This window comes from Polistes canadensis, unplaced genomic scaffold (assembly GCF_001313835.1).
Source record: "Polistes canadensis isolate GaletaPanama2010 unplaced genomic scaffold, ASM131383v1 scaffold_12, whole genome shotgun sequence".
Lineage (NCBI taxonomy): Eukaryota > Metazoa > Arthropoda > Insecta > Hymenoptera > Vespidae > Polistes > Polistes canadensis.
The window spans coordinates 311,485-334,407 of NW_014569559.1; the positions used below are offsets into that span (position 1 = coordinate 311,485).

Below are 22,923 nucleotides of genomic sequence, written 5' to 3' on the forward strand. Positions count from 1 at the left end.
TACGTAATGATGGAATTCTGGTGAAATATCCCCTTGTTAGTAAGCCATAGTCCCTTATTAGAGATATGAACTTGGGGAATATTTTTAAATAACAATTATAATTATATATGTAGAAATATTATTGCATAGATTTTGATATTATCTCAGATCTTATAAAATTAAAATTTCTGTTTGATAGTGAACTAGCAAAATAGGCAAAAGTTATAAAAATGTAAAATTTTCTATATATATTCTATATATATCTTTGACATATTATTTAAATGATTCATATGTTGAATGCTATTGGTAGGAATATTAGCGCTCCTATTGGCAACAGAGAAAAATAATTTTGACTGGACTGAAGTAATTCCAATAGTTGGCAAAACTGTAACAAAATTTGCTACACTATCAGAACGTAGTTTATCTTCGGTTAGGGTATAAAAATTCCGAATTTTCACGTAATAAGGAAACTGGCATCGATTGTTCTTTGTGGTGATCGGTCAAACGAAATATAGTAGAACAAAAGATTTAGTAATACTTATGTAGAAATAAAAAGAGAAAGTATGGTTTCGGTGATGCAGCCATTCATGGTGAGTCGTCGAGATTAAACTTAGAAATTTGCACCGGTTTTGCTTTTGATTTTGGTATTCTTTAAATCGTATAAGTATAGTCAACGATAGTGAATTAAAAATATAATTTTCTCATTTTATACTTAGGATGTTGAAAGTTCAAGGAGTTACATCGATGAGCTGTATTCGCCGGATCCTCATAAATGTGTACAAGCTATTATGTGAGTGAGCGCGAGACTTAACCTCTAATTCCGATTATGTAGAGATATTATTTTTAAAATATACATACCCCTCCAACGTTAGTCATTGAGAAGTCATGAATTGGTAGTAAATTATATAAATAATTTATATAAAACTTTATTATTTAAATAAATCATAAATATTGCACTTTAAATTCATTTTAAATGAACTGCTATTATTGTGATTAAAATGAACTTGTTTTATATATGTCTAACTATCCATGAGAAACTTTTTTATAAATACATATAATCTTGTGTATATTTAGAAGTTGAATTAACATTGAATTATTTGTTTTAGATGCCTTAAAAATTCTGTAATTGGAAGCAATAGACAAAAAGGTTCAGTAATAGCACAAGGTGTAGTGCCTCGATTGTTACAATTACTTGGTAATTCATCTGGTCCACTTGCAGAGCGTATACAATTAGAGTCGGCTGTAACATTAGGTTCTTTGGCTAAGGGTACTGACCAACATGTCTTAGCTCTTATTGAACTTGGTGTGGTACCATTACTTCTTCAAGTTTTGCTTTCTATGTCTATTTCTGATCTTAATGCAGAAGGAAAAGGAAAACTTTTAGATTCCTTAAATGAAGCATGTTTGCGTTGTTTGCGTACAGTGTTCCAACACACTTCAGCACCTGTTCATTCTATATACCAGGATCCTGCTTTGGTACCACGTTTGTTATCGTTAGCAAGTAGATCTGTTACTTGTCAAGTCTGTGTAGCAACTATTTTGACAACAGCATGTAAGGTATGAGTAAACGATACGTCTAGCTTTTAATATTTCTATAAGTAAGATAGAAATGATTTATTTGATATTACTAGACTGCAGAGGAACAAAATGCCCTTTCCAAAGGAGGAGCGGTTGAAACATTAGCGATGCAACTCGATTCGCCATTAGCCGATGTACAATTACCTGCGTTGGCTTGTCTTGCAAATATGTGCTATCAAAATCATATGGTATCTGCTATGGTTGCTGCAGCAACAACAAGTAATACTCTTAGGGGTAAACTTGTGCCCGTAGCATTAGGACAATTGATGGGACGTGAAAGAAGCTCGTTAGTCCAACTGGAAGCTGCAAGATGTATAGCATACATGCATAGGGCTGGTGCATTGTCGTCTACGGACCCGAGAGTTTTATATCGTGCTTTACCTTGTCTTGTGAGACTTTGTCATAGAGATCGACCACCAAGAGAGAGAATAGCTGCAGCAGAAACTTTAGCTTATCTTACAGAAGTTGATACAGATTTGCAACGTCTAGCTTCTATTAGTAATCATCTCATTCCAACATTAGCCGAGTTACTAAGACCACATTCACAGGTAGAGTTGATATATTTTCTTAATATAAATTAATATTAAATTATCCATAAATTCAATTTTATTAAACCTTTTTATAGGTTCAAGATGCGACATTAACGCAAGATATGCGCCAAGCAGCATTTAGAGCTTTCGCTTCTCTTGGTGCTAATGACGAAGGAATTCGAAAACGCATTATTGAAACAGAAAGTTTAATGGAACAAGTTGTTTCTGGTTTACAAGATCCTGGAGGTCCTCGAGTTCGTTTGGCTGCAGTTAGATGTTTACATTCTCTTTCTAGAAGCGTGCAACAGCTTCGCACAACGTTTCAAGATCATGCTGTGTGGAGGCCCCTCATGCAATTGCTTCATGGTGCAGATAAAGGGTTGGAAGGTATCATATTATTGTTGGTAATGGTAAATAAATATACAATAAATTTAATTTATTGATCCAATATGATTTTATTATCATTTCTTCATAGGTAGAACAGAGAGCGAAGATGATTTATTGACTGTTGCTTCAAGTACTTTGTGTAATTTATTATTAGAATTCAGTCCAAGTAAAGAACCAATTCTTGAATCTGGTGGAGTAGAACTATTATGTTCTCTTACCAAACGTCCCGATCCAGCATTACGATTAAACGGAATTTGGGCTTTAATGAATGTTGCTTTTCAAGCGGAACAACGAGTCAAGTCACAAATATTATCTTGCTTAGGCACTGACCAAATCTTTCGTCTTTTGGCTGACCCAGAATTAGCGGTTTTAATGAAGACACTTGGTTTGCTACGAAATTTGCTTTCTACAAAAGCACATATAGATCGTATAATGGGTGAACATGCTGCTCATTTTATGCAAGCAGTTATATTAGTATTAGAAGATCCAGAACATCCAGCAGATGTGAAGGAACAAGCTCTCTGTATTTTGGCAAATGTAGCTGACGGTGATCGCGCCAGAGATCACATTATGGCTAATGAAGATGTTTTAAAAAAGTTAATGGATTATATGGTAAATGTTAGTCATTTTTGTAGATATTAAGGAATAACTAATAAGTATTAAGCAAAATTAACTGTTTATATTGTTAAATTGTATGCCATATGTAAAATGTTTCATTATTATTGTAGATGCACAGCAATGTAAAGCTACAAGTCGCAGCAATCTTTTGCGTGTGCAATTTAGTATGGAGAGAAGAACCTGGAGCAGCACAACGCCAAGCACGTTTAAAAGAGTTAGGCCTTTATCGTATCCTCCAACAATTACGTCACACAAAAGATTCTCAATTATTTGATAAGTATGTTGTTATATATTTTTTATTTTTTCTTCTTATTATAAGTTACTACACGCGTATATTAAGAACATAAAACATTCATATATGATAGAGTTTTAACATTATTATCATCTTCATTTCAGAGTAAAAACTGCCATGGCACAATTCTACGATGCATGAACATTAATCATGTTAATAACGAAGGTTAGATTTTGAATTTGTGAATTTTTAATTTGAATGATATTATTTGATGTAGAATTAATACTGTGATCCTGTGCTTTTGTTAATACATAAGCATTTCAAAGCTACTGAAATAAGGTGAAAATAATACTTGTAAGCCTGAGCTTGTAGCTTATTTACACTATATTTATTTAATTTAAAGAAAAAAAATTATCTTAGAAAATGAACATATACCCCACGAACATAGAAAGTGAGAGAGGGAGGGGTATGGAATGTTGCTTGGTACATTTTGAGTACTTCACAAACAAAGGTCTGTAACCCAAGTTCTCGATTACAATAAGAAAAATCAAACATTTAGAAAGATTACGAATACAAGAGAATATGAGAGTGCTTAAATACATTCGATGTTTCAATGCATCTTCTGGCAAATTGTACTATAACCTTTATATAGTAATCTCATAATACATTTTATTATCGTGAGAACAAAATTTCTTTCATATATTTTAAATAAATATTTGACAGGTAGACCTTAATAACTATTTGGAGCTTGTATCTTTGGTAGAGAACTTGTATGAAAAATTTATGAAATGGAAATATATCTCTTTATCCTGGTTATGTTTAAACCACATTCTTAAAATATTAAATTTAATTATATTTTTCATTATTTTAAATAGCTTAAATGCAGGTATAGGTTTATGCAATCACTTGATGTTGATTAACAGATGAATATTTTATCAACACTCGGTATGCATAATGAAAAATAAAGCATCATTCTTTGTCCCGTTTATCAAATGCAACTAATCATTGTTTCGTGACAATACTATATCGACGTCATACAAATTATACGGGTGCATTTCCATCACTACCTAAGCTTTCCATTGGATTATTCGCTAATGGGTCAAGTTCTGCAAATAAATCTAACCATGAATTACCTTTGCTCTTTTTAACCTTATCTTTTTTCTGCAAACAATATACATACATTATTAATCAAATGTGATGTGTGCAAATACTTGGTATGTGGAACATTTGGTATATATCTCAGGTATCTTAACATAAACAAATTTACCTTATCATCTGCATTTGTAAGTTGCATATCTTTTTGTCCAACGCCAAGCGTTGCATCACCCAAACTTTGTTTTAATATATTTGGTGGCAAGAATGTATCATTTAATATAGCATCCCACTCATTAGAGTTACTTTCATCTTTGTCATTTATAATATCATTTAAAAGTGCAGCATTTTCCGAAGTCAACAATTGTAACGGTTGAGAACTCTGGTTACTCTGATTTTCCGATATTGTAGAAGACAAGTCTGTTAAATTAAAACCTGTATCACATATATCAAATACATTCATTGCCAAATCAAGTTCTGACAAACTTTTATCTATATCTAAATGAGTTTTCATGTTTATTTTGTCTAGTTTTTGTTTGCTCTCATCTAGAGATTTATTTATTTCAAGATTCAAGTCTCCAAAAAATTGATTTAGTTCTCTGTCATGTTCGGTATTAGAATGTTCTACTACCCCATTCTTGGTTAAATTTGGATTAGTGTTTAAATCTTTCAACTCCAAGTTATCTTTTGGATCAGATTCGATATCTAAGAGTTTCTCATTTGGTTTATCTGTACATTCTGTAGTTGGTTTTACCTCTTCAGCTTCTTCGACATTGTCATGATACTCTGATTCAAAAAATAATAATCTGAAAAGAAAAAAAGAGATGAATACTTTATCTTATATTACGAATAATTCCATTTTTCGTTTCTAACTTACTTATCTTTGTTATCAGGATCGTCATCCCCGCCAGTTTCCTGTGCCAATTTAGAAGAGGTTTCTGCAAGTTCTCTTACAACCATAAAGTCGTATCTTTGATAGCCTTTGAAGCTATTCGCGATTGTAGAATAAGCTTGTGCAGATTTTTTAGTAAAATTAAGCAAAGTACTTTGATATAAAACTAAGGCATGGCTAAACATATTACATCTGGCTGCGGCTAACAAATCTACTTTTTGTAGGCAGTCCAAAGCCAAGTTATCGAATAATTGTTTTCCTCTATATTTATATTATAGCAGTTAGATGGTTCAAATTATTTCTCAAGACAAATATTATTAATTACAGATACAAAAAATACTTACTGCCTGACACGTGTTTGAACCTTTCGAAATCTCTCCAATTGTTTGGAGGTATCTGGATCCAGTTCCTGAGAAATATTTTTCATCCACGATAATGCAGCGCGATATTCTGTTCGTGCCTTTTCCATGGACTGAACATTTTGCAATGTATCTTCGATAGCTCTTTGCCTAAATGTTTCAACCTCTTGATACAACCTTCCCAATGGTACTCTTAGAGCAAGCCTTTGTTGTCCGGAATAAGACAAAGATTTTCCAACAGCTAACATCATTTTGCCAGCTCTCGTTTTATCTTGTTTACCAGCTTCTTTTAAAAAACGACCCATAGCATTTTCTTCTTGTGCAAGACCTAGAAAGCAGAGACATACCGTTGTTACAAATATTATTGTTTTAGTTTTCTTTGGATAATTAAAATATGAATCATTTTCCAGAATAACACTTACTGCATAATCTTTCTTGATACTTATCAATAACTCTTTGCAAATAGGAACAGGATTCTTGAATGCTACGAAATAATTCAAGTTTGGCATCCAATTCCGCATCCGAAGCGACTATACAATCATCTTCTTTTTTTCCTAGCTTACGTGATAAGGCTTGTTTTGTTACCCAATATTGATGTTGCATCTTAATTATGGGAGAGTCATTTTGTGCATTTGATTTTTGTATCCACCGATCAAACGAATTTCCCGATATTCCTGAATTGTTTCTGTCGCTTTTAACATAAATAAATTTTTCATTTTTATCTAATGTAATAGAAAGTAAATTCGATTAAAAAAGAAAAGTATTTCTGCTAATAGTTTTATTCGTTTACTGATACAGATCTAATCATCAAACAAGAGGAAATGAAAATAAAACGATTGTAGGATATTTTCTGTTCTCATTTATAAATATTATTCGATTAAAACTTACTACGTATTCATGACGATTTTCGTTCATTCGTTTTGTATTGATTGGTATAATGAAAAACAATACATTCGATCAAAATATTAATGTATTTACAAGTTTAATATTAGTTTGACGTTTCAAGCGTATGTCACGTTACTGACGTTTCACAAACATGGCTACGTAGCGTGAGTAGTAAAAGGCTTATATACACGTAAACGACATTTCATATATCAAAAATTCGAGAAATATTAATTTTTTGTTAAACGCGTTTGTTATTATACGAAAGATATAGATATCAAGATTGTAATAAAATATAATACAAAATTATGTTAAATATATCTGAAATGCATCTTAATACATCGAGCGATTCATTTCATTTACATGCGAATAGGTATACATTAATTGAATACTTGCTACGAAAATAGTACAAAATAGTATCCGTAATATTCGCATTTTTTCTTCGTTTTGTAATATTGATAATTTAATTTTTTTCTAATTTTTTTTTCGTTAAAAAAACGTCTTGATTACATTTTATAATTCATTCTATATTATAGAAATCTGTAATATCGACTGAAACGAGTAATACAATTTATCGTACGCGCACACGATGCTTGCGCGCCACTGTGCAATGTCGGAGGCGGTCCCTTATGATAGGCAAAATTCTTACATTCCTGCATGATATAACGGATAAGATACAAAAAAAGGTATAGATTATAAAACTTTATAGCGTTTGAAATTATATCGTAAATATAAATAGTAAATGCATAAATATATAATATAAGCATGTATGCGCGAAATAAGATCTTTTACGTTTCATCCACGAAAATGAGGACAAGACGTTTGAGATTGTAAACGATGATCATAATTGATGAACGTAGCGTAAAGGAGAACGATAATGGTGTGGACATTCGACGACTATCCTGTTTCATTTATAGTTACTTTTTATGGTCATTTCTCAAATGAGATATTAACGCTTTAGATTGCCATAAACGTTTGATAAAACTAAACGATGTAGAAGAAGTACGTATACGCGAAACAATGGATCAGAATCAGATTTTCTGATAATAGAAAAGATTTGAAAGATCCTCTCTTATTTCGTAATCGCATCAATGTCGAATTTAATGAAAAAGTTGTTAGAAAGGAGACGAGGTGGGGTCCGTACGCGCGAAACGAATCGGAAGGAATTCGTTTAAGAGAGTTAAGAAGTTTTACAAAAATTTGGAAGGCTTTCGGTATCTTCGAGAGGGATGGTAGAAAGATGATAAGAATACTAGATAGAATATGTGGACCCATTGTCGTCGATTAAGGTACTGAAGAACGGTTTGTTTTACCCTGAACTTTTTTTCGTAAACTTTACACGTAAAGTCAAAGCTTGATTTCTTTTAGAAAAAAAAAAGAATTCACGTTGATATAAGCCTAAAAGAAATATATAGAGTAAAAAAAAGGAAAGGTTTCGTTTAATTACTGACTCGGAACCAATAGACCATATGAATAAGGATTATTGAATTTTCTTCCCATTAACTTAATTACTGTAAATCATATGGTAGTGTTGCCGCTAAGAAGATCACTAATAGTCACAGTCATCGCACAAATGGTAAGGTAAGGAGTATTATCGAGTCAAGTAGTTAACATAATGTTATGAGCAAAACGATACGATGTTTTTCTGCAATTATGAAACCTCCAACTATCGTTGAGAATGATCGAGATTGTTGATGCGACGCCAAGATAATACATTTGACATAAGATTGTAAAACTTGTAAAATGTAATGTTTTTACTCTTCCGATCGAAACAATATCAGAGAATCTAAAATTGTTGAGCTCGAATGCAGATAATTAGAACACGAATGTATATCTGCTTAGCTTATTGCAGGCGCCAGCAACCTACGCACATCCTACAACCTGTCCTATATATCCCAAACACTCATAAACGTACTAAAAGTGAACTTTTATGAAAGAAAAATTTCAATGTTTATCGATGTACGAATCGTTTGATACATTTCTTTGATTTATCTCCGATACCGCATAAATATTAAATGAAGAGCAACAGATATTCGGATATAAAGATCGGCACGTGTAATTACGCAATTAATTGATATTTTAAATGTTGTGAATTCAATTATCGCAATTATAGCAAAGAATAACGAAACTTTCAGAGAAGCAGACGCGAAAATTACGTCTTTCAATTTTGCACTACCGTTGCCATAATCTGCAATCTGTGTACTGCAGAGGTCTCCTACCTATATAGATTTCTCTCTCTCGTTACATAAATGAAGTCAATTAAATGATCCTGTATTACACTTACGAAGCGTTAGTAATTAGTTTGACACAAATCGAGAATTAATAGTAACGATTGACTTTCTTTCGCTTGAATCTTTATATTTCGTTCTAATCGATGTATTTGTTGTTCCTCGATAAAGAATTTTTCCGCGGGCCGAGCGCGATAAAAGAAATCTTTTTGAAATTCATCAGGAAGGGCTCAAAAATTTGTTTTACTTCTCTTACGTATCTTTGTCTTATTGTTAGTTCTCGATATAGTGAAAATAGGATATATAAGAGAAGCGGCGATAAATACTGAATTACGCAGGTCCTTCTGGTGCGAAGGCGCCGCTAGGTCTGTCTCCCATTTCTCCTTAAAACCACCTCGGCACCTACACATATTTCCCTTTTGTCTTTTTCATCTTTCTTTTCCGTCTCTTTCAATCCATCCGGGACGCTGAATTAATTATTCACCGCTTATATTAAAAAATATAATTTCCTAGGTCGTCCGGCAGGCAACTCGTTAGATCTTCGCAAAAAATATATATAATGTATGCTAATATAAATGGAAAATATGATCAAGAAATATTTTTCAGTTTGTAAGATTTCGAAAAGTTATTTTCGACATAAATTGCGGCAATGTACAATAAACTGTTCAATGTAAAGGGAAGATACGAAAGCCGAACAAAAGAAATTCGTGTCGTCGAACGAATATTTGTCAAGTCTTGCTTGTTGCTTTTAATGAGCATATTCCACGTCATTGCGGCGAGATAATTGTTTCTCAAAATAATAACTCTCCAATGCAAAACCAAGGTGGTATTTGGCTTTTCTAATAGCGCTAGAATTTTCCATCTTCTTTTTTTCTTACGAGAGAGTAGATTCCTCCTACTTTTTTCTTCAAAAAAACACATGCTTTCACTTTCATTTCTTTTTTCCAAGCAAGTTATGGTTTTTTAGTGCTTTTATATTATATATAATATCCGACGTTTCTTTCTTTTTTCTTCTACGTAAGTAAATACTTTTATTTATTAGGACTCTTGGAAAAATGACGAATTGTATTAAAGTATCCATTGCTTTAGACGCAAGTATTGTCTATTCCGTGTGCTTTACGCGATGTGAGAGGAAAATGAAAATATTCGAAGAAACCTTCGTTGTAGACATAAAAGTTACCATTGTGTATCTTCTTCCGATGTGCGCTGGTATATTAAATACATATAGATATATATGTAACTATAAATACAAAATGCGCAGTTCGTTTTGAGATTAAGATCTTCGGAGGGCACCAGTTCCAGACTCTTGATTTCTTTCTTTTTCTTTTCCTTGATTTCAAATGCGCCTTCCTACGTAAATTCATCGAACGTACGTAATCGTAACTAGAACTCCGAGATTTCATCCTCATCTTTGTTTAAATGGAAAACAAATAAAAATCTCCAATGAAAAAATATACGCTTTTGCGAGCACATTGTTAATAATGAATTAAATTCTTTTCCGAAAAGATGTAGCGAAGGGATATAATATTAAATATTATGTATGCGTCTCGAAGTTTGACTTTTCGGTCGTGGGCAGAAATATTTTGCAAGAGGAATACAAGTCAATTTGATTTCGCGCGATTCGTTGATTCGCATCTGAGTTTCTGCCATTGATATTCTCATTGTCGTAGACGGTCCCCTACAACCGGAGCCACAAATACCCTGATGTCATTCATGAAAGTTCATTCATGAGCGCGTTTAAGAAACGTCGATGCTCGGCGCCGAGACGCGGAGCCTGCCAGTTATATTTTTTCTCCTTTCTCTTTCTTCCCCTGCCACCCTGCTCTGGCATCGTTGGTGGTTTCGTCGAATTTTCCGTAATATCATCGGGCATTCCTGGGTGGAGACTAAGCTCGATGACGTAATAAGAATAGCGTACGCCCCTAAGAGAAAAGGAGAAACGCGGGGATGACGATGACGAGGACGAGGGTGGTTGGGGTGGCGGTGGTGGTGGTGTGATAGTGGTGCAGCATCCAGGATTCTAGGAGAAATCTCTTGATGGTACGGAAGAAGAATGAAGAAGGGGGTGAGAGCTCGCGCTTGGTATAAATGTAGCCCGCGCAAGCTCGACCAATCACTCGTTCTCTAACCACCAAACTCCGCGCTACCAACAACCCCCTCCTTATTTTACTCAGTGAACTACAACCCGCCACCCTCGATAGGAACTCGTGCCTCGTGACAACCTCGTGGTGGTTGCTTCTTCTTACCAGAGATTTTTCTCATTTCAAAAGAGAAGATTTGCTTGAAGATTTCCAACGCTAAAATGTCGACGGTGAGGATGACAATCCTATTTACCTATTTATTTCTTTTCTTTTTTATTTTCCTCTTATTCCACTTTTCTATCTATTATTTCATTATTAAAGTGCGTTCTGTGTTTTACTTTTAATAAAATTACTTTGAAATATCCTTCATAATATATATATATATATTCGTTTTTTATTCAATAGTGTCACGCACGAGAACAAGTGTAGAGTTTTTTTTTCAAACAGCTACTTGCAATTATTTCTTTCGAGTTGTAATATTGATCATTGCATCGGGATAGTAACCTTTTGAATTCAAATCTGAAGAAAAAATGTAAATCTTGAATCATGTACAAGTTGCATTATTTCTAAGCAAATTCTCTAACTTCTCAATACCTCTTGAAACGAGAGACCAACTTTTTCAACGATTATTAGTTTATATATTGTTATGCCTCAGGCAGAAAATTACGTTAGGTCGCATTCCCTTCAAACCCTTCGTTTTCTATTTCGAAAAAGCAATCGGAAATACGAACGATCGACTCGCAATCGTGCGCTACCTACGTTGGATGCACTTTTAAAATTCACTTCGGAAAATGAACTAAACAAAACTTTAGCTCTTTCGTCTCCTCGTTTGAGGATCGAATCGATTGATAACGAATCCTATTGTAACGAATAAAAAGCATCTGCGTGGCAAATAATAATATTTCTTCGTTAAATCATTGTTTGTAGAGTTTTATTCGAGAGTTGGAAACACTAGATATACGCGAATATTCGCGAATAAATTCTATTCAACTTGGGTACTTATATGTTCGAATAAACAACTTTGCGCTTTTAACGAACTTTCGATAGATAATAATCCTTTATATTATTTGTGCTTACCGAGCATCCATTACTGAAGTAGATACATAGCTGAATACGAGACGCTGCGTCTACTCGTGCGATTGCCAAATAAACTTTTCTCTTCAAAAAATCTATAGAAACTAAAGAGTTTTTCATTACTCTAAAGATTAATTTCACTTTTAGCGAGTTTTCATCGATTTTGTTAGAAAATCATAAAAACGTTAATATTCTATCCTTATAAATATTCTATCCTCTTTTAACTCGTATCAAAATTGAACGCTAATTTGCTTGGAATTATGCTGTGTAATATGATCGGCCGAAGAGAAAACTTGTGAACGATAAAAGTATAAGAAAGAGTAAACGACGAAATAAAAAAAGGAAATCAATTTGGTAAGAAGGATTCGTGATTTAAAAAACCTCTCGTGGATCAAGCTAATGAATTAGGATATTTACAGGATTAAACGAAAACAAAGTTAAACTCGAAAGGTGAAAAAAAGAATCGAAAAAGAATCGAAAATGAATCGAAAAAGAATCGAAAATCGCAATCCACGATCTCGTTGATCGATCTTCATAGAATAGAGACAAAAGCGTCTTCTTTGGTTACGTTAAAGCAAAGAAAAGTATTCGATGGCGACGGAGGGACGCAATGGAGCTAAAAGAAGGAGGAATCTTTTTATATGCCACGAGACAGAGAGTCGCCACTACGTCCTACATCCGCGATAGAGAAGCTATCTTTATTTCCATTCTTATTGTCATCTCTCTCATCTTCTTTTGTACTTTCGAAGAATATCGGATAAAATCGATGCATCATCTTATTGTTAGATCATTAATTCGTTATCAATCCAAGAGGGTCGGTCAAATCTTGTCAGAACTTTCTTTTGCGGAATAAGAATACTCGTGTAGGTTTCGTCAATCATGACAATAGTTTTTGATTGTCAAATCAAAATCAATCTTCAATCTTTTGTTTGACTCAAGGGAAAATCGGTATTACGAAAATCACGGAAATGATGGAAAAGTGAACGTTCTAGATTTTGATCCCACGAGTTTTAACCGGATTTCAACGAGTCAGCGAGGATGAAGCGTTTTTGCGAAAACTCGAATTACATTTTTCCTTTTATTCTCTTTTCTAGTCTTCCACCGATCTTCTATCGATCATCTCTCATCTAAGGACCCATTTGATATCTTTTTCTGTCGCGTCACACGTTCTTACGTTCGTTAACTATTGATTCCGAAAACTATTCTATAATCTACTTGAACGGGTTTCATTTTATGAACATAGTTTACCATCTTCCTCCACAAAACGTTGTCTAAAAGTTTCAGCTAAGAATTGATCGTGGTTTTGTAAATTGATATCAAAGTTTACATCGCAGTACCTATTGCTAGAGTTTCATTCTCGATTTGCTGTTTCGTTTCCGCGATATGCAAATGGCCGATTAATTAATGAAATATAAAATCGATATAATGTCAAACGTGTGACAAATCAAACTAATAAGGTGTTATCTATATATCGAAACGTTTCGAGCGATCAACGAAACTCTCCTCATGTATCGCGAATCGACGCGTTTCGTGCTCAAAGGCTTATTGATTAATCTTGCTAATAACGTGACCCCATGGTGTTACTTTATACGGGGCTTGTACGTGGTCGCATAATTGGTTCATAAATCGTCATTCTGACGCCTTACATGCATTGCTTAGCGTAAAAATCCACATACAGAGAAAGAGAGAAAGAAAAACTTGCTAATGATCATGACTGATTATCTCAACGCTAATATTACACCAATGGTCAAGAGATGCTTCAAAAATGTAGATCACGACTTAAAAATTGTTTAAATATATTCATTTGATAACAAATTAATAGAAAACGGTGATTCGAAGAGGCACGCGTTGAAACCGACTTGTATCATTTAATCTTCGCAGTGAGCCGAATTATCGTAAGATCAAATCTCTTCAATGCTTCGTAAAGAATCAACAAATGATCGATGTATGCATTTGTTTATAACAACACTGTCCAACTTCTCTTATTGTTAATTAACGCTTACAATTAGTTTAACAGCACTGATATAGATAGTTTTTGATTGTTAACTAAGAAAGAACGCGTAGTGTTTGGTACACATTCGTAAATGTTGTGAAGATTAGTACGTCATTTTCATCAAGCACATTGTCCCTAGTGTGAATGCTAATGACCGAAATGCTGATACGTATATAAATTCGTATCTATAAACAATGTGCATTCGCTTTGATGCATTTCAATAGAACAAACGATTGAATTGTTTCAATCGTTCCCTTATTATTTCTTTTTATTGTTAGTTCCATGAACGACCTATCGATTTTCTCTCCATTTACGATGAATTTGGAAAAACTTTGGCATTCTTTTTATCGAATTAACGCGAAAATTCGCTCCGATATATTTCAGTACATTAATGCAAATAACCATTAATTTTCTTTTTAGTAAACGTTCACATCGATGATCGTCCGCAAGTAATTGTGCAAATCGTTGAAATTCATCCTTGTATGAAAAGGAGACAGTGCAATTGTTGCGGCTACCAGCGGCTTTTTTCGAGCCACACCACCAATCCATTTGTATAATTTCCGCAATTTCGATTGCCGCTAATTAACTAAATTCAGTCAGCTGCGACATCACGTAAACACCTACTCTCTCTCTCTCTCTCTCTCTCTCTCTCTCTCTCTCTCTCTCTCTGACATGTGCGCGTGTGTAGGTCCTTTGATACATTTTCAATAGACGTGAGAACCCACGATCGAGGCAAACTAACGACCCGCGTTAAAACCCCTTAAAAATGGTGTCTAAATGAACTTACATTATATCATATTTGAGATAGGATTAAATCACTATTCAAATAAGACTGATTAATTTCGTAAAAATGAACAAGTTTATTGATACAACGAAATGAGACCTTACAATTTAGGCGATTGCCTTAATAACTTATAAATCTCTCTCTCTCTCTCTCTCTCTCTCTCTCTCTCTCTCTCTCTCTCTCTCTCTCTCTCTCTCTCTCTCTCTCTCTCTCTTNTCTCTCTCTCTCTCTCTCTCTCTCTCTCTCTCTCTCTCTCTCTCTCTCTTTCTCTTCTAACGTTATGGATCAAATATATTTACGTGTGTGTGTGGTTATGATGAAATATTCCTAATTAACTAAACGCAGCGTAAAACGAAAAGGGAAGAAGTTCGATGCTGAGGTAAGTTTTAGTTCACGGTTTTGCTATATTTTGTCATCTTTTTTTGTGTAGGTAACAATTCTTCGGGGAGATAACAATTCGCTGAGCTCATCGTCTTTGCTTATCGCTTATTATTACTTGTTAACCGATTAGCAGTATTCATCGAAGAAAAATATCTTTCATCGAATATCAAAAAATCGATGTAACTTTGAAGTGTTCCCTCTGTGACCGAAATATTTGAAAATCTAACTTCGTAAAATAGATATCCATACTTATTGTAAGATAAATAATGATAAAAGCAAAATGGGTTTACGAAAAGAAAGTTAACGCATCAGACGAAACTCTTTTTTATGAGGTGTACGTTACGTGATCCGTGCGTCAATAATCCCTTGGACAGTTATTCAGTTACCATCTCCCACTTTTTGAGTATCGAGTATCGAGTAAAATAACGAAGAAAGAATCATTGTACAATATATCGGGATATCGATCACCTCCAATCAGTATTCGAAATAAACAAAATCGAAATTATTCTTATAATTTGAACAATCAAGACAATCTTTCGAACTACGTAGGTATGTTTCTTGTTTTCTTTTATCCTTTCGTTCGCATTTTATTCCGAGTATCTCTATCGTGTGTTATGAACAAATGAAACAAATTATGTATGGTGCACGCTCGATAGAAACCCCTTACTTTATCCTTCCTCTATTGCGAGATCCTATTTTTTTGAAGAAAAATGTTGGACAACATATATCCACTTATAGGAGTAAATTATTTTCTCTTCCTTTTATACTTTTTCTTTTATGTGAAAGATACGACATTGTTTTTCGTCAATTCCCGTCGTACTTGTTACTGAAACTAACAAGGAGATTTCTTTCCATTCAATTGACGCGTGTCCTAGAAAAGATAAAAGTATTGAAAAGAAAAAGTTGTCCTTATATCAATAAAATGTTTAATTTGTGTTCGTTGAAATAATATAAAATATAATAAGATAAATGTAATAAAAAATCTGCTAGCATTAATAGTCAATAAATAAGTCTAATTTGATCATCTAATAATGAATGTTTTAGTCTAAAAATTTTCTTCGGCGATGCATCATCTTCATCCCTCTCTTCGTTTGTTATGCTCACGCATGGTCGGACATGTTCGACGATGTTGATTGCGAGTACGTACTTGCTTGTTTGTAATTATTAATATTAAATAAAATGAACAAATGATTATATATAATAATAATTTGAATGTAATGGTTATTTTGCAGAAAGTTTCCCTTTTACCCTACATGTCGAGGTCAGATGTTGACAAAACGGATGAATGCAATTGGAGTTTATAAGGAATGCGATGAATCTAAAAGGGATAGAAATTGTTTGAACGGCGAAATGAAATCGCACGAAACTAATCGACACTTTGTCTCGAATCCAAGATCGAAATTTTGGAAAAGCCTTCTCGAGAGCGTAAGTTTAAGTATTGAATTGAACTTAACATTAGACATTTGATATTTTATATAAATCTTATATTTAGGGGATCAGCCTAAATGCCATCCATGACATCTACGATTCGGATTACGATAGACAATCGAAAAAAAAGAAGTACAACAACCAAAGAATACCACTGATCGACGCGATCTTTCTATCAGACTTGACCAACTCGAACGACTATTAATTTGAAAAATGCCGAAATAAATGTCACGTGTTACGCTCAAATATTTCACAAAATTCTAATTTTCTATAAATGCCTTACTCTCTTGCTCACATTTCATACATTGACTTTTTAACTTATTTACATATTCAAATCTATGTACTTTTATTTACTCGTGTATGTGCATGTAAACATTTGAAAATTAAAAGAAACGTATGGATTTTCTTGAAAAATACATCGAATAAGAAGAAAAATGATTTCTTTTTGCCTTGTCTTATTCGCTTTGCGATTATATTTCAACCATTTTTAGCTTGTAAATTATATAAGTAATGTAGAATAACGACACACCTTGTATCATATCTATGTTCGTTTATCATCGTCAAGAAAATAAAAGTCATAATCATCAAAGAAATATATTTATTATATTCTATAAAAAATGTCTCTATTTTCATCTACGTATGATATGTGGGTGTCGAAAGTACGAGTATTCTTATGTACAAACAATGGAGATTTATTCCTCTAATAATAAATAATAAAGATTAACAAAGTATCCTACCATTATATCATTTGCATAATTGTCTATTTTTACTTTTTTTTATATTCATTTCTAATGTTGATAAAAAAAAACAAAGAAAAATTCAGAAAAAATATATATAGGCCCATATGCATTTTTAAATGGTTTAGTGACCTGTAGAGACACCCTGTATGGTTTGTGCCATCTTATGCGCGTCCGCGTGTGCTAATCTCCGAAATAATATATACAAATGTGCTGTTATTTAATTATTATAAATAACAATAATATTGATATAACGTTTATGTCACAATTAAGGAACTAATCATTCAATATGAATAATATAATAAAATCGGTCATTAGAACAGGATACAAAAATCATGGAAATATATTTTTAAGGTTAACTTGTGATACCAAAAACATTTGCAATGTTAACTATAAACCGGACAAAATAGATAACTTGCTAAGACCTAAAGAAAAAGTTAATTATTTTGTTATTATTCGAACGTATAGTAATCAATTTAGTGATGCAGAAACAAAATCCACAGAAGAAGAATTATATGATGACTATGAAGATGAAAACAGTTTACTAACAGAAAATCAATATGCTCGGAAATATTTTCAAAATTCTTTTCATTATAACAAAACGATTGTACCGCAAAGAAAATTGGAAGTAATTATTACAGATGAGGAGGCAGAAAAAATATTAAATAAAGATTGGTCGACGGCTACTATCATGGAAGCGATTTCCGCTTTGAAGACATTGTCACATTATATTGCAAAGAAAAATGATCTTGATGTTGATCAACTGCCAAAATATAAACTTATCTTAAATGCTTTAAATGAAAATGTTAATAATCTTACATTTGATTTATTAGAAGAAATATTAATCAATTTATTACCATTTACTAAACATTTGAGAAAAACAAAAGAATTTAATAATTTAATGACATCACTAGATAATTATTGTGTAAAAGAATATACAAAGTGGCCTATTGATAAAATGTTTTTAATAGCTGACGCATTTTATTGTCTTTACTATATAAATAGTAATTTTATATGGAAATTATTGAGAAAAATGAATACAAAGTTAAATAAACTAACAACAAAAAATATTATTCAACTTATGTTTCTTGTTAATATTAAACGTAATAGTCCACTAAATATGTACGAAGTCGAATCAATTTTAGAAAAACATTTAGATGATTTTACTATAAATGAATTAGGTCTGGTAGCGATGGGATTTTTTAAAAGTAAGTCAAAAATCAGAGATTCTATGTTATTGAAAACCATCACAAATCGTTTAGCTCATGATATAAAGATTGTGGATAATATCAGCTTAGCAGCTTTATTAAAACTTATACGGTAATAACATATTAATATTAAGCTTTCGACTAAGTTTCTATAAATAATAATTATACAATAATAAAATAATATCGTATATTTCTCTTTAAGGTTTAGCATGAAATATAATGAAATTGTAAACTTAAAATTGTTAATGAGTAGTGTTACTCCATTACTTCCTAAACTCGATCTTCAATGTCTAGCGCATGTAGTACATGTTTATGGTAAGGCACATTTGTACTCAAAACCCTTTATGGATGTCATTATAACAAGGTAATTGTAAACGTATACAATATGAATTAAAATAAAGTAAAGCACATTTTTCTTTTGGAAAATTTCATAAATCAATCAATCAATTCATTAAAAATAATAAAACTTTAATTAAATTATTTAGGTTTTACAATGAAATCAAAAATGCAAGATTGAAAGACATCGAAAAATTGACATTTGCCTTAAGTACATTCTCTATTGATACTACAAATCCTATATATAATAAAATAATTGAGGAATTAACTTGTCGTTTATCCGACGATAAGAAAGAGATATTTAGGTAAGTTTCGTTTTAAAACTATAATTTTATTATTTATCAAAATATGTTTTATAAATGCTGAAAAACTTTAATGTTATTTAAAATTGCTTTTCCCTAGATATCCATGGATGTTTATTAGTATAATGCGGTATTTGGCCGTTTTAAATATTTATCCCCTTCATTTGATAAAATTAGCATTGGATCCATCTTATATTAACTTAAGGTGCAAAGGTAATATTTATTTAATTGGCTGGGAATATTCCATATTAGAATACTGTATAAAGGTAGATCGACCTGAATATACTGGACCATTTCTTTCGGAGAGTACTCTTCTAACTTCAACTAAGGTATATAAATAATATCTACTTAGCTTAATAATACTCTGTGCATAATTTTTTATTGAAAATAATTCACAATTAAGGAAATAAATGAGAATGTGTGTTTTTAATAGCGACATTGGAAGATAATGGACTTGGAGAATTCATCATCCTTGGTTCGCAAGATATTTAATGAAATTATGCTTGTCCTGAAGGTATGACTATACTTATATGTCAATTTATAAAATTAATCTCTGTGTATAAATGATACTGTAATATAATAATATGTTAATATTAGGAATCCATCGTAAAGGATGTAGATTTATATAGTGGTAGAATATTACCTCAATTTGTAAAAAATAATATTGTCGTTGGTATGGATGAACATCAGAATTTCATCTCAGCAGAACCAATTTTATCACAAATACCTGAAGTTAACATCAAGAGAATAGATGATACATTTCCAAAAAACATCAAATGGCTGATATTTGTTGTAATACATCATAAGCATACATTGAAAGAAACTAATAAACCAACAGGCATTACAAATGCAAAATTAAGGCAACTGAAAAAAATTGGATATACGCCTATTTTAGTAAGTTTAATATTTTACATTTCAAACAATTTTTCACATAGATATATCAATTCTAATATGAATTCAAATTCGTGTATTACATTGTAGATAACGAGTCACGAATGGTTTCTATTACAAAATGGAGAAGAGAAAACGAATTATTTGAAAAATCTTATAACAAGTTCAATTTAGCATAAAAGAAATGTTATATCGTATATATATATATATATACACACACAAACAAGAATAAGAACGTAATCTTTTCTGAAAATAATCGTTTCTACGATTCCTAAATGTATAAGAAATTCTATATTAATAAATTGTAAAAATCTTAAGAGAAAACTTATTTCATTCTTTGTTTTAAGTAAAAGAGGAAATGATCACCTTTAATTTTCTCTAAAAGCATATGCGATATGATTTCATCATCAAAACCATGATATATATTTTATTTCTACATTATCAAGGTCTTTCAAAAATTTTTTTCGATCGAATTTTTTGTAACACTCGTACTTATTTATTTTGTTATTACTCTACATCGTAGATTTTCTGTAAATCATAAAACTTTGGAAATCTAGTACTATGTAAATAGTACTAGACGATTGTCACTAATTTTGCTTAAATGTTTCCATATAATAAGAGGCAAATTTGACTAAAAAAGACATTGCAATGAAAAAAGATTGCCACCATTCATAAAATATATTATTTTAATTGAAACGATTTCTACCCAAGACATTTCGTTTAATTCATTAAAAATATTTGAGGTAGTCAAGTTAAGTAGTACATTTTGTATATTATTATTATTATTAATTTGTTCTTCTTTATATCTTAACTTAGTAACACATAGATACATCAACAATTAGGAATTGTATTAAAAAAAGTTAGTTATCAACAAATCTGTGCATTAGCTTTTTACTATATTCATAAGTTATAAATAATGTTGCAGTTGCTGGTACTGTTCTTATTAAAGTTGGCGTTAAACCATTATACAATGCCCCAATTCCTTCCTTTTTTATAATATCTTTTGTAACCACTAAAGCAGGTGTTTTTAGATTTTGTACCTTCGTAAATTATAACGAAATATTAATAAACATACTAAAGTTATTAAACCACAAGATAAAAAATATCATTGGATAAGTTAAAATATATTACTGACTTGTATTCTACTTTTAACTACATCTGCTGGAAAAATGACAAGCCAGAGAACCGTACCACCCACAGCACCCGCTATCATCGTTTTTTGCCAACCAATGTCATCTCTCTTTTGATTCGATTTTGCTAAAAGTTCTCTTGTAACTTCATAACCACCAAAAAAAAAGAAATAACCTGGCATTTCTCTGGCTATGGTCGAGGTTAGACCCGTAAATAGACCTCTTATACCTTGTTCTCTAAGAATATTTCTTGTCAACTCCCATGGTCCTATTCGTTTCTATGTAATCATTATTAATATCCAAAAGATAATAATTTAGTATATTAAAAAGTATATTAATTATTGTATTTTATTACCATAATTGTGGTTGGCATATTCGTTTGATATTGCATTTCGCGCATTGCTTGTAATTTACACTTAATGAGTTCTGTTGGGCATAACGTTAATGAAGAAAAAAATGCAGCGAAAAATCCAGCACACGCATTGCCCAGTGAACTAAGATCCTCAACTTTGTCTACGCCTTCGTACATATAAAATTAGAAAAAAAGCTTGACTAACAAATAATGTAACTATCTTAAGAAAAATATTTACCTAATATTTTAGAAACAACTTTTTGACATCCACCATAAGCAGTGAATAATACTGAATTTTCAGCTACATTAGCTACAACAGCAGGCATAGTTCCTGCATATAAACCTCTTACTATTCCATCTGTTTTAACTGTTTTTACAAAACAATTAATCATTCCTTTGTAAATCGATGGAAATGTTTGCATTTTTACTTTCACTGTATCCAGTGGTTGACCAATGTATACTAATGCTACTCCACCTGTAAAAGTACAAATTTTCTTTTGCAAAACTACTATCGTAACATTTTTTCATTTTATCAATCGTCTAACATTTTTCTCTTATCAATGGAGAAATATTGAAAAGATGATTATTTGGAAACAAACTTGAAGAATTGCAAGTCACGAGATAAGGAGATATTATTTTATAATAAATTTACATTTTCTACAAGAAATATGTATATTATATGTTACATATAAAAAAGATTAATAACTTGATATTTACCAAGTGAACCAGCGAGAAAGTCAATGACTCCATCCTTTACATTGTTCATATAATTTGGTTGATCTTTTACAGATTCAAGTGGCATTTTCTATTATAATTAAATTAAACGAACGCGATAGTTCTATAAGAGATAAGAATGAAAATAGAAAAACGATAAAGACATGCTTAAACACCTTTCGAAACTCTGATTGATATGAACCTTCCAATCTGTGACTTCGACAGTAGACGCATGCGCATTACGAGATCTACAGGCTACGGTATGATCCAGTTATGGATCCAGGACTTGGATACAGTCACATTGTTTGTCCTTATCAGGAACATTAAATGTACGATAGATAAGATCTCGATAAGATTCTGCGTCGAATCGAAATGAAGAATCCATGAAATATTTTCTTTTGAAAAATTCATTCGTTCGTCGCTATAAAAGGAGGTTTTCTACAAATTTAAATCTTTGATGATAAAAATGCAATTTCGAGACAACGAATAATACACACATATATGAGATAAATCTTATAATACTATGTGCACTCATTATTGTTGAATAAAAAATGTCGACATTGTTGCTTAGTTACAGAAAGATGCAACGTATGGTTACTATGGTAACGCAGAGGTATCAACTGAGAGGCAATAAATAACTAGAAGGTACTAGACACTTTGCTAACACGCGATAGTAGCAGCACATGTCAATCCCTTTAAATTATATAGAAGGAAGTTACCGACCTTACAACAACG

The 22,923-nt window shown here is 32.0% G+C and overlaps 5 protein-coding genes across 6 annotated transcripts; 3 read left to right on the plus strand and 2 right to left on the minus strand.

Moving 5' to 3' along the window:
- The first annotated feature begins 363 nt into the window (after positions 1 to 363).
- LOC106793250 (armadillo repeat-containing protein 8-like) lies at positions 364 to 4,148 on the plus strand. Its single transcript, XM_014760039.1, has 8 exons — positions 364 to 569; positions 696 to 769; positions 1,086 to 1,536; positions 1,611 to 2,105; positions 2,183 to 2,474; positions 2,563 to 3,086; positions 3,203 to 3,369; positions 3,489 to 4,148. Exons 1-8 carry the CDS (start codon positions 543 to 545, stop codon positions 3,523 to 3,525), a joined length of 2,067 nt encoding a protein of 688 aa, XP_014615525.1. The 5' UTR covers positions 364 to 542; the 3' UTR covers positions 3,526 to 4,148.
- Positions 3,977 to 6,797, minus strand: LOC106793251 (islet cell autoantigen 1-like protein). The gene is made up of 6 exons (XM_014760040.1): positions 6,556 to 6,797; positions 6,090 to 6,358; positions 5,653 to 5,995; positions 5,294 to 5,569; positions 4,592 to 5,222; positions 3,977 to 4,485 (listed from the first exon to the last, which is right to left on the minus strand). Exons 1-6 carry the CDS (start codon positions 6,564 to 6,566, stop codon positions 4,366 to 4,368), a joined length of 1,650 nt encoding a protein of 549 aa, XP_014615526.1. The 5' UTR covers positions 6,567 to 6,797; the 3' UTR covers positions 3,977 to 4,365.
- A 4,085-nt stretch (positions 6,798 to 10,882) lies between these two features.
- LOC106793168 lies at positions 10,883 to 16,953 on the plus strand. Its single transcript, XM_014759858.1, has 4 exons — positions 10,883 to 11,088; positions 16,135 to 16,229; positions 16,323 to 16,515; positions 16,583 to 16,953. Exons 1-4 carry the CDS (start codon positions 11,080 to 11,082, stop codon positions 16,721 to 16,723), a joined length of 438 nt encoding a protein of 145 aa, XP_014615344.1. The 5' UTR covers positions 10,883 to 11,079; the 3' UTR covers positions 16,724 to 16,953.
- A 428-nt stretch (positions 16,954 to 17,381) lies between these two features.
- Positions 17,382 to 20,309, plus strand: LOC106793218. Its single transcript, XM_014759982.1, has 7 exons — positions 17,382 to 18,575; positions 18,666 to 18,827; positions 18,949 to 19,104; positions 19,202 to 19,430; positions 19,535 to 19,615; positions 19,699 to 19,995; positions 20,083 to 20,309. Exons 1-7 carry the CDS (start codon positions 17,545 to 17,547, stop codon positions 20,164 to 20,166), a joined length of 2,040 nt encoding a protein of 679 aa, XP_014615468.1. The 5' UTR covers positions 17,382 to 17,544; the 3' UTR covers positions 20,167 to 20,309.
- Positions 20,310 to 20,469: 160 nt separating this feature from the next.
- Positions 20,470 to 22,777, minus strand: LOC106793220 (mitochondrial ornithine transporter 1). Of its 2 annotated transcripts, XM_014759986.1 has the most exons (6): positions 22,391 to 22,777; positions 22,192 to 22,312; positions 21,713 to 21,949; positions 21,478 to 21,641; positions 21,128 to 21,400; positions 20,470 to 21,032 (listed from the first exon to the last, which is right to left on the minus strand). In XM_014759986.1, exons 2-6 carry the CDS (start codon positions 22,274 to 22,276, stop codon positions 20,853 to 20,855), a joined length of 939 nt encoding a protein of 312 aa, XP_014615472.1. In that variant the 5' UTR covers positions 22,277 to 22,312; positions 22,391 to 22,777; the 3' UTR covers positions 20,470 to 20,852. The 2 variants fall into 2 exon arrangements, with proteins under 2 accessions (XP_014615472.1, XP_014615471.1); XM_014759985.1 differs by having other exon boundaries at positions 22,192 to 22,776.
- Positions 22,778 to 22,923: the final 146 nt, after the last annotated feature.

What these genes read in the sequence shown, in the direction of transcription:
- LOC106793250 (XM_014760039.1), top strand. Translation starts at nt 543, where the DNA reads ATGGTTTCGGTGATGCAGCCATTCATG. An exon ending in CGGTGATGCAGCCATTCATG is followed by an intron (nt 570 to 695) that starts GTGAGTCGTCGA and finishes TTTTATACTTAG; the next exon opens with GATGTTGAAAGTTCAAGGAG. An exon ending in TTTTGACAACAGCATGTAAG is followed by an intron (nt 1,537 to 1,610) that starts GTATGAGTAAAC and finishes TGATATTACTAG; the next exon opens with ACTGCAGAGGAACAAAATGC.
- LOC106793251 (XM_014760040.1), bottom strand. An exon ending in GTATCAAGAAAGATTATGCA is followed by an intron (nt 5,996 to 6,089) that starts GTAAGTGTTATT and finishes TCTGCTTTCTAG; the next exon opens with GTCTTGCACAAGAAGAAAAT. An exon ending in GTTCAAACACGTGTCAGGCA is followed by an intron (nt 5,570 to 5,652) that starts GTAAGTATTTTT and finishes ATATAAATATAG; the next exon opens with AGGAAAACAATTATTCGATA.
- LOC106793168 (XM_014759858.1), top strand. An exon ending in TTCGACGATGTTGATTGCGA is followed by an intron (nt 16,230 to 16,322) that starts GTACGTACTTGC and finishes GTTATTTTGCAG; the next exon opens with AAAGTTTCCCTTTTACCCTA. An exon ending in GGAAAAGCCTTCTCGAGAGC is followed by an intron (nt 16,516 to 16,582) that starts GTAAGTTTAAGT and finishes TCTTATATTTAG; the next exon opens with GGGATCAGCCTAAATGCCAT.
- LOC106793218 (XM_014759982.1), top strand. Translation starts at nt 17,545, where the DNA reads ATGAATAATATAATAAAATCGGTCATTAGAACAGGATACAAAAATCAT. An exon ending in CTCTTCTAACTTCAACTAAG is followed by an intron (nt 19,431 to 19,534) that starts GTATATAAATAA and finishes TGTTTTTAATAG; the next exon opens with CGACATTGGAAGATAATGGA. An exon ending in AAATTATGCTTGTCCTGAAG is followed by an intron (nt 19,616 to 19,698) that starts GTATGACTATAC and finishes TGTTAATATTAG; the next exon opens with GAATCCATCGTAAAGGATGT.
- LOC106793220 (XM_014759986.1), bottom strand. Translation starts at nt 22,276, where the DNA reads ATGCCACTTGAATCTGTAAAAGATCAACCAAATTATATGAACAATGTA. An exon ending in AGTTGTTTCTAAAATATTAG is followed by an intron (nt 21,642 to 21,712) that starts GTAAATATTTTT and finishes ATATGTACGAAG; the next exon opens with GCGTAGACAAAGTTGAGGAT. An exon ending in TAGTTAAAAGTAGAATACAA is followed by an intron (nt 21,033 to 21,127) that starts GTCAGTAATATA and finishes TAATTTACGAAG; the next exon opens with GTACAAAATCTAAAAACACC.